General features: G+C 38.2%; 1 protein-coding gene and 1 long non-coding RNA gene across 3 annotated transcripts in view; one reads left to right on the top strand and one right to left on the bottom strand.

Annotated features, from left to right (window-relative positions):
• Positions 1-13,106, bottom strand: part of LOC129480684 (uncharacterized) — an 87,981-nt gene that overhangs the window by 63,472 nt on the left and 11,403 nt on the right. For both annotated transcript variants that reach the window (XR_008657102.2, XR_010120495.1), the window contains exons 2-3: positions 12,174-12,315; positions 8,157-8,236 (exon numbers count right to left, since the gene is read on the bottom strand). This is a non-coding gene — a long non-coding RNA (uncharacterized lncRNA). The remainder of the gene's footprint in view (positions 1-8,156; positions 8,237-12,173; positions 12,316-13,106) is intronic.
• Positions 9,239-13,106, top strand: part of MYOZ2 (myozenin 2) — a 51,074-nt gene continuing 47,206 nt past the window's right edge. Inside the window, exons 1-2 of the mRNA XM_055274715.1 lie at positions 9,239-9,389; positions 9,919-10,008. Of these exons, the coding sequence (XP_055130690.1) occupies positions 9,933-10,008 (76 nt within the window). The 5' untranslated portion in view covers positions 9,239-9,389; positions 9,919-9,932. The remainder of the gene's footprint in view (positions 9,390-9,918; positions 10,009-13,106) is intronic.

Genomic DNA, 13,106 nt, shown 5'->3' with positions numbered 1-13,106 from the left:
ATCACATAGCTTTCTAAATGGTCTCCTTGCTTCTCTCCTTGTCTTACTGTGATCCATTCTTCACAAAGCAAGCACAGTGGTCCTGTTAGGACAGGAAGTTGTATTATCTTTTCTCTGTGCAAAACTCTCTCACAGCTTCCTATCTCAGGTAGAGCAAAAGCAAAGTACTTATGGCCGATGGGCCTGTGCTACCTCCTAACTTCTCTCTCCCTTACATGGCTCTAGTTACACTAGCCTCTTCACTTCCCTCAAATATACCTAAATATATCCCCACCTCAAGGCCTTTGTAACTGCTCATTCTGCCTGGGATGTTCTTCCCTTAATAAATCCTCATGGGTTGCTTCTGCATTTCCTTCAGGTCTTTACTTACATGACACCTTCAAAATGAAGCCTTCCTTGGTCATCCTATCTAAATCACAATCTCTCCCCAAACAATGCTACCTGGTTTCTCTACTATTTTTTCTTAGTATAATACTTCTTATTCTCTAACATACAGCACACTTTACTAGTTTTTCTTGTCCAGTGCCTGTTTCTCCCACTAGAATGTAAGCTCCATTAGAATGGAAAGTTTTAAAATCGTACTTACTTCTTTTTTTTTTTTTTTTTTTTTTTTGAGATGGAGTTTCACGTTTCACTCTTGTTGCCCAAGCTGGAGTGCAATGGCATGATCTCGGCTCACCGCAACATCCGCCTCCTGGGTTTAAGCGATTCTCCTGCCTCACGCTCCCGAGTAGCTGGGATTACAGGCATGTGCCACCACGCCTGGCTAATTTTGCACTTTTAGCAGAGGCAGGGTTTCTCTATGTTGGTCAGGCTGGTCTCAAACTCCCGACCTCAGGTGATCCACCCGCCTCAGCCTCCCAAAGTGCTGGGATTACAGGCATGAGCCACCGTGCCCAGCCCAGAATTGTACTTACCTCTCAACTCCTAGCGCTGATATGACAGTTGCTTAATAAATACTTATTGAATGAATAAACTGAGAAAAAGCAGAGGAGAAAAACCAGGAGTATATATTTTTTTGGACTCAAGGAATAAAATTTTTCAAGTAAAATGAAATATTGATGATGCATTTTTAACTTAAAATATTCATGTTTGTTTTGAGAGGTAATGAAGCTTTGTTTTTAGAGCATGTATGCCATTTCAGTTTCAAGAGGACTAATAAAAAATAAGGGAACTAAAGTTCTCAAAACCACCATCCCTTCTTGTCCTACCACTGCAGATCGTGGAATCAGGTGATAAGAATGAAGAATGGATGATTGAGCCAAGAGTGAGAGAAAGAACTAATATACATTGCATTCCTGCTGTATGCCAAGCGTTATGCTGCATTATCCAGCAAATATTGCCACATGCCTACCATATGCCAGAACTATTTTAAACACTGGGGTTACAAAGTGACTCCATCTACTAAAGAATAAAACATTAGAGCACTGGTTCTCTCCACTAATCAACCATCATAGCCTTGGAAGTGAACTACCCCATATCTCACATCGTCAGAATTATTACTGTTTTATACACCAGTGTTTGTTTCTCTTTTATCTCTAAGTATGTTCAAGTTTCTGCTTCTGAAACACACACACACACACACAAAAAAAACTCACATATGCTTGTAGAACTTGCTTTCCCTTCTAGAAATTGAACTCTCTCTCTCTCCTCAGTTCACAGCCAGTCCTTTCAAATACATAGTTGCCATTTGCCACATACACTTCCCATCCACTCATTCTTATCTTAAATCCCTTCTATTAGGATTCCGTTACCACCACATTACAGAAGTGTCTCTAAATTCTGCCAGTGACCTACTTCTTGCCAAATCAAGTGACCTTTTCTCATGTGTCATTCTCTGTGGCTTTTGTGCAGATCTTGGCAGTGCCTAAAAATTCTCTTTTCTTTTGAACTTTGCTCTTCTGTTTCTGTTTCAGTGTCTTTCTTTTTCTTATTCATTCATTTATTCAACAAACTTACTAGGCGCTGAATGTTTTACTCTCAAATTGCAGCATACTTTAATGAGAAAAAGCAGGTGGGTTTGGATTCTAGCAAACTACATGGAAAACCAATGGATTAGTGGAAGTTTGGATGGTAAGCATAAAATTAGAATAAAGGAATTTATACAACTCATATTTTGTAAATGATATCAGGCTCTAATTCATCAATATATCATGTCCATATTAGTATATGCTTATCAAATAATCCAGGCTCTTCACTGTTTATTGCTGGGTGCCTTATTTCTCAGCAATCTCTCCTCTGAGCTACACAAGCTTTATTTATATTAATAGTATCACAAATCAAGTTACATCAATATCTTTCTCAGTTAAGGAACCATTCTATTTTTTCTCTCTGTGTGACCTTTAACATGTGACTTAATCTCTCGCTGCCTCATCTGCAAATGGGGTTTAAGCCATTTTTATTTATGGTGACTGATATGGTTTTGCTGTGTCCCCACCCAAATCTCATCTTGAATTGTAGCTCCCATAATTCCCATGTGTTGTGGGAGGGAACCGGTGGAAATAATTGAATCATGGGGACAGCTTCCCCTATACTGTTCTCATGGTAGTGAATAAATCTCATGAGATCTAGTGATTTTATAAGAGGTTTCCCCTTCTGTGTGGCTCCCATTCTGTCTTACCTGCCACCATGTAAGACATCCCTTGCTCTTCTACCATGAGTGTGAGGTCTCCCCAGCCATGTGGAACTGTGAGCCCATTAAACCTCTTTTTCTTTATAAATTACCCAGTCTCTGGTATGTCTTTATCAGCAGCATGAGAACAGACTAATACAGTGACTTTACGTATTTTGATAACATCTTTTCATAAGTTTATGTGAAAGTTAAAGTTTTTCATGCTAATAACAATAATGGCTAACATTTATTACTCACTTAATATATGCCAGGCATTATGGTAAGTACTATGCAATGTAACAGCCTTGGGCTGTTAATAATGTGCTTGTCCATCTTTTATAATCACGCTGCAGATGCTCTGGCATGTGATACATTGCTGTGAGATCTAGGCTCTGTCACTAAATTTCTTGACTATATACTCTTTTTTATTTTTATTTTTTCGAGAGGGAGTCTCACTGTGTCGCCTAGGCTGGAGTGCTGTGGTGCAATCTTGGCTCACTGCAACCTCCAACTCCTGGGTTCAAGCGATTCTCCTGCCTCAGCCTCCTGAGTAGCTAAGATTATGGCACCCGCCACCATGCCTAGCTAATTTTGGTATTTTAGTAGAGACAGGGTTTCACCATGTTGGTCAGGCTGGTCTTAAACTCCTGACCTCAAATGATCCACCCACCTCAGCCTCCCAAAGTGTTGGGATTACAGGTGTGAGCCACTGCACCCGGCTGTATATACTTTTTTGTTTTTTTGGAGACGGAGTCTCGCTCTGTCGCCCAGGCTGAAGTGCAGTGGCACGATCTCAGCTCACTGCAAGCTCCGCCTCCCGGGCTCACGCCATTCTCCTGCCTCAGCCTCCCGAGTAGCTGCTGGGACACAGACGCCCGCCACCACGCCCGGATAATTTTTTTGTATTTTTAGTAGAGACGGGGTTTCACCGTGTTAGCCAGGATGGTCTCGATCTCCTGACCTTGTGATCTGCCCGTCTCGGCCTCCCAAAGTGCTGGGATCACAGGCGTGAGCCACCGCGCCCGGCCTGTATATACTCTTTTTTGAACAAACAGCTTCATGTTTTCTTTATTGAACTTTTTAACTTAATTAGGTCACGCTAAATTTGTATGTGAAGGATGAGATTTTCTTGCATGTAAGAAAACTTAAAACAAAAAGTTTCAGTATTTTGAATCTGTACTATATAGGAAAACTACTGCCTGGCTCTAATTGTAAAAGGAAATGTGACAAAGTTCTGGATAAGTGTTGGGATTATGCAAGCAAAGGAAAAAAGTGACTTGCGGTTTGCTTTGGCAGCTTGTTTCTTAATATTCCTGTATTTGAAACTTTCTTTCCAAGTTCCCAACCCTATTATGTTAGCTCGTGTCGTGGACAAGCTGGTCGTCAGCCTCTGCTTATCCCTTCTTCTCCCCAGCTTATCTTAAGGCTCGACTTAAGAGCTTAGAAGGAAACACTTCGGTAAAAGAAATAAATTTACAAAGAAAGACAGGTATAACATGGGGCTTCCATATGAACAAATTATTTGGATGGAGTTAGATTTAATTCTCATTGTTGGCAGCGAAGGTGGTAAGTGTGTTTGTGATGGTGTGGTACACAGGCCAGGAAAGGAAGGAGAGGTCTGCACAGCAAATGGCTTCCATTCGTTTATGTTAGGCATTTTAATCACTTTAGTATTTGCACAGCTGAAGGAAAGGAAAGCACCCTGAGAATAGACACCATGAGGAACTCTAGAAGTTTGCAAACAAGAAAAATATGAGTTGGAAAAGAGCCACAAATATTATAAGTAAAAAGCACCTCACCCCAAATAAACCTAATATTAGGATGTTAAATTCCAGAGGAAATTAGTAAGGAGCACTTTGCAATAATTTTTCTGACAATTCTCAACTCTGCTTCATTTTTGTTATGTAGACAGCAATGCAGAGGTATTTAGAGAAGATGAGGGAAACAGAGATTTCTGCACAATATGGTGAAAAAAACAAAAGCCTTCGGATTAGACAAAACCAATTTGTAATTCCATCTCTGTAACATACAAGTATGACGGTTTGGGGGTTTTACTTACTCTCTCAGAACTTCAGTTTTCTTATCTGTAAAACAGGGCTAACCGTGCCTAGCAAACATTAACTGAACAGTGGTTGGAATTTTTCCTCTTAACACTCTTATTACCCTTAGGCCTTTATGGTAATGAGACCAGTTGAAAACTCATCTATCTTTTTTGTACTGTCCCACATTGGCTGGTAGAATGATTACCCCGTCAATGCTTGTTCCTATTCTGTCCCACATTGGCTGGTAGAATGATTACCCCGTCAATGCCTGTTCCTATTCTGCCCTTGCTATGGCCTGCTAAGGAGGTCAGTTATAGGCTGGATCCTCCTCAGTATAGGAAAATAGAAACCATCGAAGACACAGCAGGCCAATTAGGCATCAAGAAGAAAGCACTGAGTATTTTGCACAAACCAAAGGCCATGCTTCCATAGACAACCTCACCAAAGGTGAGTTGTTTACACCACCTTTGTTATACCAGAGTTAGCACTGTAACTGAGGCCCTGAAGGCTGGTAAAGAGCTGATTGTCCCCTCAGACTGGTCACTCAACACTGGTCTGGCAGCTGTCCTGTTTGGGTTATGTGTGCCTCAGTCCAGAGCCGAGCCTCAATAATGGCAATGTTTTGTCTGCCCACCTAGCAAACAGTGAGTTCCCACATTCTGCCTACCTCCCCAATCCTCCTCTAATCTCTAACTGCCCACAGCCACCTAATATAGACTGTCAATGGGACAAGAGAAACACAGAATTAAAAAACAAGTGCTCAGTTAGAGGAAGGTCGATGTAGACTTTGTTTACCAGTTGGCTAAATGCTCATGTTTACCACTGGCTGAATAAGGTTGCCTTTCATGAGTCCTCATGGTGTGGATTTTTGTTAGGTAGCAATATAGCAATAAAAGTCATTTTATTTAATCTTTTTTTCTCTTTTGGCAAGTGGTGAAGGAGTTGGAAATGCAACTGTGGCCAGCTCCAGCAGTGGAAATAGTTTGGTTATAGAGGTGTTGAAAATCACTGGCAAAAACTTCTTTCTCACTAGCCTCCCAAGGCACAAGTTTCTACCATTAGAATCCTATTATTTTGCCTGTAAGAAAAGATCGTATCTTCTGTCTTTAGCATCAGTTATTTTAAAATACTTTGGGCCTTGAAAGAAAGATAAAGTACTACTCTGCTTAAACTGGGGTGAAGGAGAAGCTTCAAGGGAAGGAATGAGTAGTAGGACAAGGGTAGGAATCGAGTCTCTGCGGGTAGGAGACATCCTTTTCTAGTCTATAGTGTGTGTGTGTGGTCATGGGGTGGGAGGGTGTGAGCTGAGGACAAAAGATGATCTCAGTATGACGAATTTGGGCTGAATTTTAATTTTGTCTAGTACCAGATCTCTGTGCAGATGAAATAGAAATCAATTAACTGTGACTTGATTTAAAATTAAAAGGCATTGGCTTTCAGTATGGACCACCTGAAAATGCTTTGTAATAACCACTAAAGTTCTGTTTAAAGTTCACCATTTGTGCTATGAAGCACATGGATACCATATCCCATCTTAAGACTGCAACATCAATGATTTGTTCTTTCTTCTTTTTCGGAACAGGTAATAACTCAGAGACCAGAAAGCTAGATATGTATAAATGAATTTACAAAATAAGGCAAGAGAATTTTAAGTAGAATATATTTGAAAAATAGACAAAAAGGTGTAAGACCTTATATTCAGTAAAACTTTTACAATCTTTTATAATACAGTATCTATTTTCATTTTGGAAACCAAAATTAAAATAACAACGATTATCTGTTGAGGACACCATTTCAACCTTTAGAACCGTACATAACATAAAGTTGGAAACATATGAAGATGATCAAATAGGAAAACCAGAACTCTCTTAATCTATGGTTTTTTAACTGAATAATGCAGTTGATTACTATAAAATTCTGAATCCTACCATATTGCAGAAATAACAATAGCAAAAGGAAGAAAAATCATTTATTAAATTTTTACTAAGTATAAGGAATTTCTAATTGTCCCGTGTAAAATGTCCATGACTTTATGTGATAGATACTGTAATCACCATTTTACAGATGAGAAAACAGAGTTTAAAAGACTTTTCTAATAGCACACTATGGTAAAGGCTACAGCCAGGAACATATGGGCACTCAAGGGATTTTGAGAGGGAATTTAAATTTATTTGCTTTGGCAAAATAATTTCTCATTTGATACCTAATTATAATTTCAGTGCAAATGTTTGCTTAGAAGCAATTGCAATAGATTAGCTAGATTAGCTTAAACCTGCTTTCTACAACCTTTAGCTTTCTTTTTTTTTTTTTTTAGACAAGGTCTGGTGTTGCGTGGGCTGGAGTGTGGTGGCTTGATCACGGATTACTGCAACCTGTACCTCCTGGACTCAAGCAATCTTCCCACCCCAGCCTTTGGAGTAGGTGAGATTATAGGTGCATGCCACTCACCTGGCTAATTTTTGGGTTTTTTGTTTTTGTTTTTGTTTTTGTTTTTTTGGTAGAGACAGAGTTTTACTAGCTGGCCTAGGCTGGTCTCAAACTCCTGGGCTCAAGCGATCCACCCACCTTGGCCTCCCAAAGTGCTATGATTTACAACCTTAAACTTTTAATCCTATGATCAGGCACCAAAATGTATAACCTATTTCAATCTTATAAAATACAAGTCCTCCCACAAATAGCCACCACCTTTTTATGTTCAAGTGACTGTTCATTTGAATTCCAAACTCATGCCAAACCTTTAATGCATTCTGCAGTTAATCTCCAACCTACTCATGTATTCATTCATTCAATGAATATTGAGTGCTTACTATATGCCAGATACAATTTCATCTGCTGAAGATACAAAGCCCAAGCCATTATAGGATTCATAGTTCAGTAGAAAAAAGAGATATCACATAAATAGATGCAACCTCTACCTCCTGGGCTCAAGCAATCTTCCCACCCCAGCCTTTGGAGTAGCTGGGATTATAGGTGCTAGTAAAACTGTTGAGGACTCCATTTCAACCTTTAGAATTGTACATAACATAAACTTTTGCTAGATAGATAGATAGATAGATAGATAGATAGATAGATAGATAGATAGAATAATGTTGACATGTTCTTAGTGAAAAAACTGAGTTGTTACTCAGCAACAATTATTTCCTTTGTATAAGTTATGTATGAATTTTAACTGGGCTCATGACCACCTAGAATAGAAGCTACACTTCCCAACCTTTCTTGAGTTATGTACGGCTATATGGCTAAGTTCTGCCCAATGGGATGTAAACAGAAGTATGAACAATATCAGACATGTTCTGAAAAGAAGACAGTGTTCCCTTCTCATTTTTTTTTCTTTTTCCTGCTGGTTGAAATATATGCATGCTGACTGGAGCTGGGGCAGCCAATTAGGTCCAAGGGGTCTGCATTTTAGGGATAGTGGAGCAAAAAGTTAGAGGGTAACTGAGCCCTTGATAATTATGTCAGTCATGCAAACCCTCAATTACTTACCTCTAGACTAAGCTTACCTGTGAGAGAAACATCTTCCATCTTTTTACAGTTCTGTTTTGGGGGGGTTTCTGTCACTCCCATTTGACTTTTATCTTAACTAATAGAAAAATATAAAGAAAATGAAGAAGAGTAAGGGACTAGAGAATGGCGCAGTGTGATATTTTAGACAAGGTGATAAGGGAAGGATTTTATGAGGGATTGTTATCTGAGCAGAGTCCTGAATGCATGACTGTGCCATGTGAGTAGGGGGAAAGTATGGAAGGGGGAAATAGTAAAAGGAATACAGTATCTATTTTCATTTTGGAAAGCAAAATTAACATAATGATTACCTTTTGAGGATACCATTTCAACCAGGGAAAGGGGGAAATAGTAAAAGGAAAAGCTCAGAGATGAGAACACATTTTTGTGTCCAGGGACCATCAAGGAGGTCAAACCTTTTGATAGGCAAACCTTTCAAATCTTGTCATGCACGCACATGAAAATCCTTGACCCTAGACATTGTAGAGACTGGTCAACTTTGCAGGGACTGGTCTCTGTAGGTCTCTTCAAAAAGCATGACCCAGTTATGAGTCTCAGCTTTTACCCAGCTTCATGGCTCATCCTCTAACGGTCCATTTCAAAATGCTTCCTGAGTTCACTATTCAAATACTACCCACTTTTCTGAACCTAGCATGAGTTCTCACTCCAGCTTAAGAACTGGCTCTATTGATCCACCCCACAGTACTTCCTTTCTTCTTGAGTCTACATAGATATTATTGCCTATATTGTTCATTTTAATTATGAAAAATCTATCATTCTGTTCTGATTCATGCATGTGTCTCTTGCCACCTCAATTAACATGTAACATAAGAGCTAGATGTTTAAAAGTGTTTAAAATCCCTTTTGGCTACTATCTGTTCAACAGAAAGTGCTCACTAAAAACTTTCTGCATGTCCAATGAACGTTTCATTTAACCATCTCACAAACTAAAAACACAATGGAGAGAGCCTAATCTTTCCCTGTTCCTCCCTTTCGCCAGGAAGATATGAGTAGCTAAAGTATTTGGTGCTATATATAGCCAGTTGATGTCAGCTGAATGCCAGTCTCTTCAGAAAAGCTCAGTCCCCAGTTTGAGTCAGAGTAGGGACCATGCTGTCCCATGTTCAAGGATAAAAACCATCAGGCCCAAGTGCCATCCATAGTCCATCTCCGGAGTCTTCCTCCACAAACTGGGATTCATCCCCGCTGAAAAAGCACAATCTAGCAGCAAGGTGAGTATGTTGTTTCCTAAAATGTTTTATTAGTCAGTTGTCCAAGGAGATTCGAAGTTGTGACTCAGAAATGGGCGTTCTCTGCTTTAAAGGGCAGCTGTTGCCAATATTAAAATGCTACCACCAACGAATTCTGGTTTAATCTAGTGTCTTCTTCATTCTTACAGTTTGCTGGAATTGATGGAGTGTGATGCTGGTACAAATGAAGGCCAGTGAGGAGACAATGATAGACTAAAATACTGTGGAGAAAAGAGAGGGAGGGGAAAGGAGACCAGCAATTTCCTTGTTTCTCACTGCCTGATGATCATTGTATTAATGTCCAGACTGGGTCTCTGTTCACTGTGACATTGCCTGTCAATGAATAACATACTCTGTCACCAGATAAGGAATGCATATTGAAGTCTTTCAGTAGCAAGCGATAATACCTTTTTAATAAAGAACAAAGATGTTGTCTTTCAAAACAGTGATTATGAGACACTCCAAATGAGTTCTTCACATTGCCTCAATAATGTCCCTTTGTTTTTAACAGGGAACAAAAAAAACATGCTATCACATAATACTATGGTGAAGCAGAGAAAACAGCAAGCAACAGCCATCATGAAGGAAGTCCATGGAAATGGTATCAATAAAAATCCTTCGTAGCATTAATATAGCTCAGCATGAATGTGGCTCCATCCTGACGTTGTTTAATATTCCATAGTTTACTTCCTTTAGATTCTTGCTGTTCTGTCATAACAAACCTGGAGCTCTAGGGGGTGTAGAAAAGCCTATGGTAACTAATCCTTTTGTAGTCATCCTTTCTCATTTGGAAGCTATTTTCAGAGGAACAACTGCTATAAAAGGCATGAAGCAATCTGACAGCTGATGTACATTCTGCTTGGCCTGCCTTCCACATTATAAGTTAAGATCACTCTCGATTCTTTTTTTTCTCTGGACAAGTCTCATACAATCTTGTCTTCATTGTCCATCCCACATGGTTTAGCTTGATTTCTTTTACCTTACATTATATACATCACTCAAAATAAGTTCTATCATCTTTTTTATCAAACGATTAAGTTGCAATTCATATTTATTGCTTTTTATTTAACTCCATTTCTATTGCTTATTTATTTAATCCTTCATATTTGTTAATTGATTTACTAACATATTTTGTGTGCAAAGTCTAGTTTTATTTGTAACTTCTGAGAAAATATAAAATTATTGTAGTCTCAAAGCATATGATTCAAAAAATTTTTAATATATATTACATGCAAGGTAATATTTCACTCTCTCCTTTTCTTTAAATTCTAGCAAATAACTTGAGAAAGCAATGCTTTATAACTTGCATTTTGATTCTTTTAAAGGAAATTCAACTTTGTTTATAAGCAAGGTATAGCATCAATTTTAAAAGTTAAGAAAAAATATTCAGGTCCTCTTAGGAGCTGATTTGAGCCATTCCAGATATATTTGTGGAATTTTCAGAATGCCTCCTTATTTCACCTGTATTGACAAGGAATGCAGCCTTTCACCACTACAATATTGAGACCTAGAAGCTTGAGACCTGGGAAGAGTATTGAGCATAATGTTTTCATATTACACCTTCCATAAAGCAAGAGGAACAGAATCAAAGATTTTTAGATGCTCCCCATGCAATGTAGTCATAACTAAGAGGTCCTGTTGTTGTTTTCTATTTTCTGCAATACAAAACCACTGTACTGGATTCAACTTGGTTCTCATGTTTTACTATAATGTCAAATTAGCTTGGAATAAAATGCGAATAATTCTGAATCAGATACCAGAACTGAATTTGTACCAATCCAAAGTTCCAAAATTCATGCCTCATTTAAAATTTCATGAATCTTTGTATTTCCAGCTTCAAGTAGTTTACTTGAAATTATTTTATAGCTTTTCTGATCAATGTGGCAAAAATCAGATGATCACTGGAGTTGGTGACAAAATTGTTTACCTTAAAATAGACATTTTACGTTATCATTTTCTAATGACATCCTAATCATAAAACAGTCAGTCCATTTAATGTATTCCAGCCTAAGTCATGTGTTGGAGTCTACTCTGTTAGCTCTGACATAGATCTATAAGAGTAAGAAGTTTTTTTTCATTTTTAATAAACATAACTATTGTTTTTATGAAAAATATTTGGGAGAAAACACACAATTATATATCAAAGTAGGGGAAAAACTCAAAACCACTATCTCACCACCAGTAAATCCTAGCCACGTAAAGTCAGCTGAAGCCCTCCCTCCCATGTCACTGGATGAGTATCAGCTCCCTTAAGAGGAGTCACATGCTCTGTCTTTGTTGGAATGTCAAGTATTTCAGATAACATGGGGATAATCAGACTCTTTCCAAGCTCATCCCAGATGAAATAACTTCAGTACTTTATGAAACAGCTCAAATATTTTTCTTCTCTTATTTCCTCTGACATTTTATATGGAACTTTAGTATTTGTATACAGCATGATGTTTAGAGATCTGGAGCTAGGGGAGTATAATTTTTTCTCAGGATGCATAAATAAAATGGACTTCAGAGAAACTTTTTTGGGAATGATCCTCCAAACTTTCATTTTGCAGCAGTAAAAATCTGGATAATTTAAGATAAAACATGCAACTGCTTTGATCTTAGTTGTAAGACTAAATAAATCAAATTTTGACTGGATTGTCCTTTATAAAGATAAATTGAAAAGGATGTTCCAGTCGAAATCCCCTTCTCCTGCCTTCTCTCCTTTCCCCTTGTGCATCAGAATTTTTTTTCAGCGTCATAACTCATTTAATTTTTATTACTACTTACCAAAAACATTTAGCTTGGAGGAGTATAAAATGTGACAATGAGTTAGCTAAATCACTTGTTGTTCTCTTAACATGAGGTGGAAATTCAATCCCATTCTTATAGGGGAAAGAGATTGCAGCTGGTGAGTCTTTGAGATGAATCTCTAGAAAAATATAAGAACCAGAAATGGAGAGTTTTACATCAGAGCCCTCATTCCATCAGAAGGAGAGATAACCTCAAAGAATTATTGAAAAATTCTCTTCATATAGATTATAATGCTAACTGCATAGAATGAGTAAGAGGTGGACAACTCCCAGCCTCCACTAATCACACCCCCAAATTGTTGCTCATTTTGAATCCATTATGATTTGGTTTCAAATTATATACTAGAAGCAAATATACCACACTCTCAACAAATGACTAATAAAAAGCATCCCAAACATGAAGGCTGACTGCTTTTAGATTTACCTTCCTCATTATATCATAGTTATGATTGCCATCATCATCATCACCTTGGCAGGAAGCAGAGCTAATGGTAAAGCTGTCCTGGTTACTCTTGTGAGACAAACCTCTGTGCTTTATATAAAAGTATCTCAGCCACAATTGTTACCATCTAACAAGTGCTATTGTAAAAGACAAAAAATAATTTGCCATTATCTGTGCATGAATTAGTTGTGGAGACGAGGAAAGATGGCCTCTAATAGTCCCCACCCAGGAGCCCTGTGCAATTTACCCGTAAATCTGTACATATTTTCCAGTATTCATCATATTTTTCTCTTGTTCAGTAACTCATGTGAAACTTGAAGACTGAATGAAGAGAGAGAGGTAGGAAAGGATAAAAGGATAGGAAGTATCAAACTGATAAAGAGATGGGGCAATCAGAATGAAATAAGGAGAGGCACTCTAGAGAAACTGGCATCTGTTTAGAAATGCTGGGGGAAAGGAATTGGAATT

The sequence above is a fragment of the Symphalangus syndactylus genome, chromosome 4, assembly GCF_028878055.3.
Source record: "Symphalangus syndactylus isolate Jambi chromosome 4, NHGRI_mSymSyn1-v2.1_pri, whole genome shotgun sequence".
Classification (NCBI taxonomy): Eukaryota; Metazoa; Chordata; class Mammalia; order Primates; family Hylobatidae; genus Symphalangus; species Symphalangus syndactylus.
This window is presented reverse-complemented; position numbering and strand designations above follow the sequence as displayed.